The 1,433-nt window shown below is 38.1% G+C and overlaps 1 protein-coding gene across 1 annotated transcript; it reads right to left on the bottom strand.

The window, feature by feature from the left end:
- Positions 1-47: 47 nt before the first annotated feature.
- LOC111384149 (protein FAF-like, chloroplastic) lies at positions 48-1,408 on the bottom strand. The gene has a single exon (XM_023008401.1). The coding sequence runs from the start codon at positions 1,197-1,199 to the stop codon at positions 270-272; it is 930 nt and encodes a 309-aa protein (XP_022864169.1). The 5' UTR covers positions 1,200-1,408; the 3' UTR covers positions 48-269.
- Between the last annotated feature and the right edge of the window lie 25 nt (positions 1,409-1,433).

Genomic DNA, 1,433 nt, shown 5'->3' with positions numbered 1-1,433 from the left:
TACAAATTTGTTTGATTCTTGGCACATACTCCTTGATATTCACTCAATATTCAACATTTAAAGATTCATATAATTGGAGAAGTGTATCCTGTTCTTAGACTGCAGAATACTTACAATCCGAAAGCAAAGGAAGAACTGTTGTTCTTGTTCTTCAATGGAACTTTATTTGCATACCGTTATGAAAAATATAGGAAGAAAAATGCTAAAAATCCTCTAATACTTGCAATGCAAAAAAAGCCCATTAAAACTGGAGAATTTTCCTAGAGACGTTAGGCTTCACTGTTGTTGATTTCTACATTCTCTTCTCCATTGTCCCGTCCTCCTTCATTCGCATTGCCCTTGCTTTTAGCGTCATCATTTTCACCGGGTACTTCGTTGATTTCCTCAATATTATCTTCATCTTCTTCCTCATCCTCATCGCTTTCAAGAATTTCTTCGTCAGAATGAATAAATTGCAACTTCAAACGTCCATTTTCACGACATGAATGCATGAATTCCTGAGTTGGTATCCGCATCTCCTTAAGAATAAACCGGCCGTTTTCTCTGTACGATTTAAAGCACACCCATGGCTTCCCACTCCTACCTATACTAGAAATGGGAGGTGGAAATGACCCTCTATTTGTTCTCGATCTCTTTGAATATTCACTCCAATGGCTTTCTGTTTGCGCATTTCTTGTAAAACTTTTCCTCTCCTCCTGATGTTGAAATTCATTACAGATGTCATTCCTCAACAAATCCTCGACATCATCAAAGCTTTCGAATCCAAGCCCTTCGGTGCATAGTGATAAACTGTCAGAATTGACAGATGAAAAGCTATCGCTATGCCGGTATTGCTTTTTGCGGGTGGACGTTGGATAATAACTTGATGTTGGACTCTTGGCTTTTTCATGATTATTGCTGTTTATGCTCTCATTTTTCTCCCTGTTGAGTTTTTCATTATCAGATTTTTTATTCGCATCAGGAAAAAACGATGAATTTGAGGACAAAGATGAGGATGGAGAGGATTGAGGAAGAGGAGAGGATGAAAATGATTCAGAGGCGTGATTTTCTTTAAAATGTAGTTCGCCAAATATTTCTGTAAACGACGAATCATCAATCGGTTTCATGGATTTTTTCCATGATGTAAGAGATTCAAGAAGCGTTGGATTTTCTGGCAATGGCTTTTCAAAGATGTGTTCTAGACTTCCACAGGCTGCCATGGTTGGCCTTTTGAGTTTTCTTTTTTCTCCAAGAAGACGATGAACACGTGTGTATATATATATAAGAAAGCACTAATTGCTGGTTATCAAACTCTTCTGTATGAGAGCGAAAGAGAAATAGTTAAAGAGAGAAATGCACGGGAAGGCATGAAAATTTGTTGCTGACAAAGTCAAGGAGGTGGAACTATTTATTAGGGATACCTTTCAGCTGGCAGTGGACCAAGGATAAGTGGT

Source organism: Olea europaea, unplaced genomic scaffold (genome assembly GCF_002742605.1).
Source record: "Olea europaea var. sylvestris unplaced genomic scaffold, O_europaea_v1 scaffold28551, whole genome shotgun sequence".
Taxonomy (NCBI): domain Eukaryota; kingdom Viridiplantae; phylum Streptophyta; class Magnoliopsida; order Lamiales; family Oleaceae; genus Olea; species Olea europaea.
This window is presented reverse-complemented; position numbering and strand designations above follow the sequence as displayed.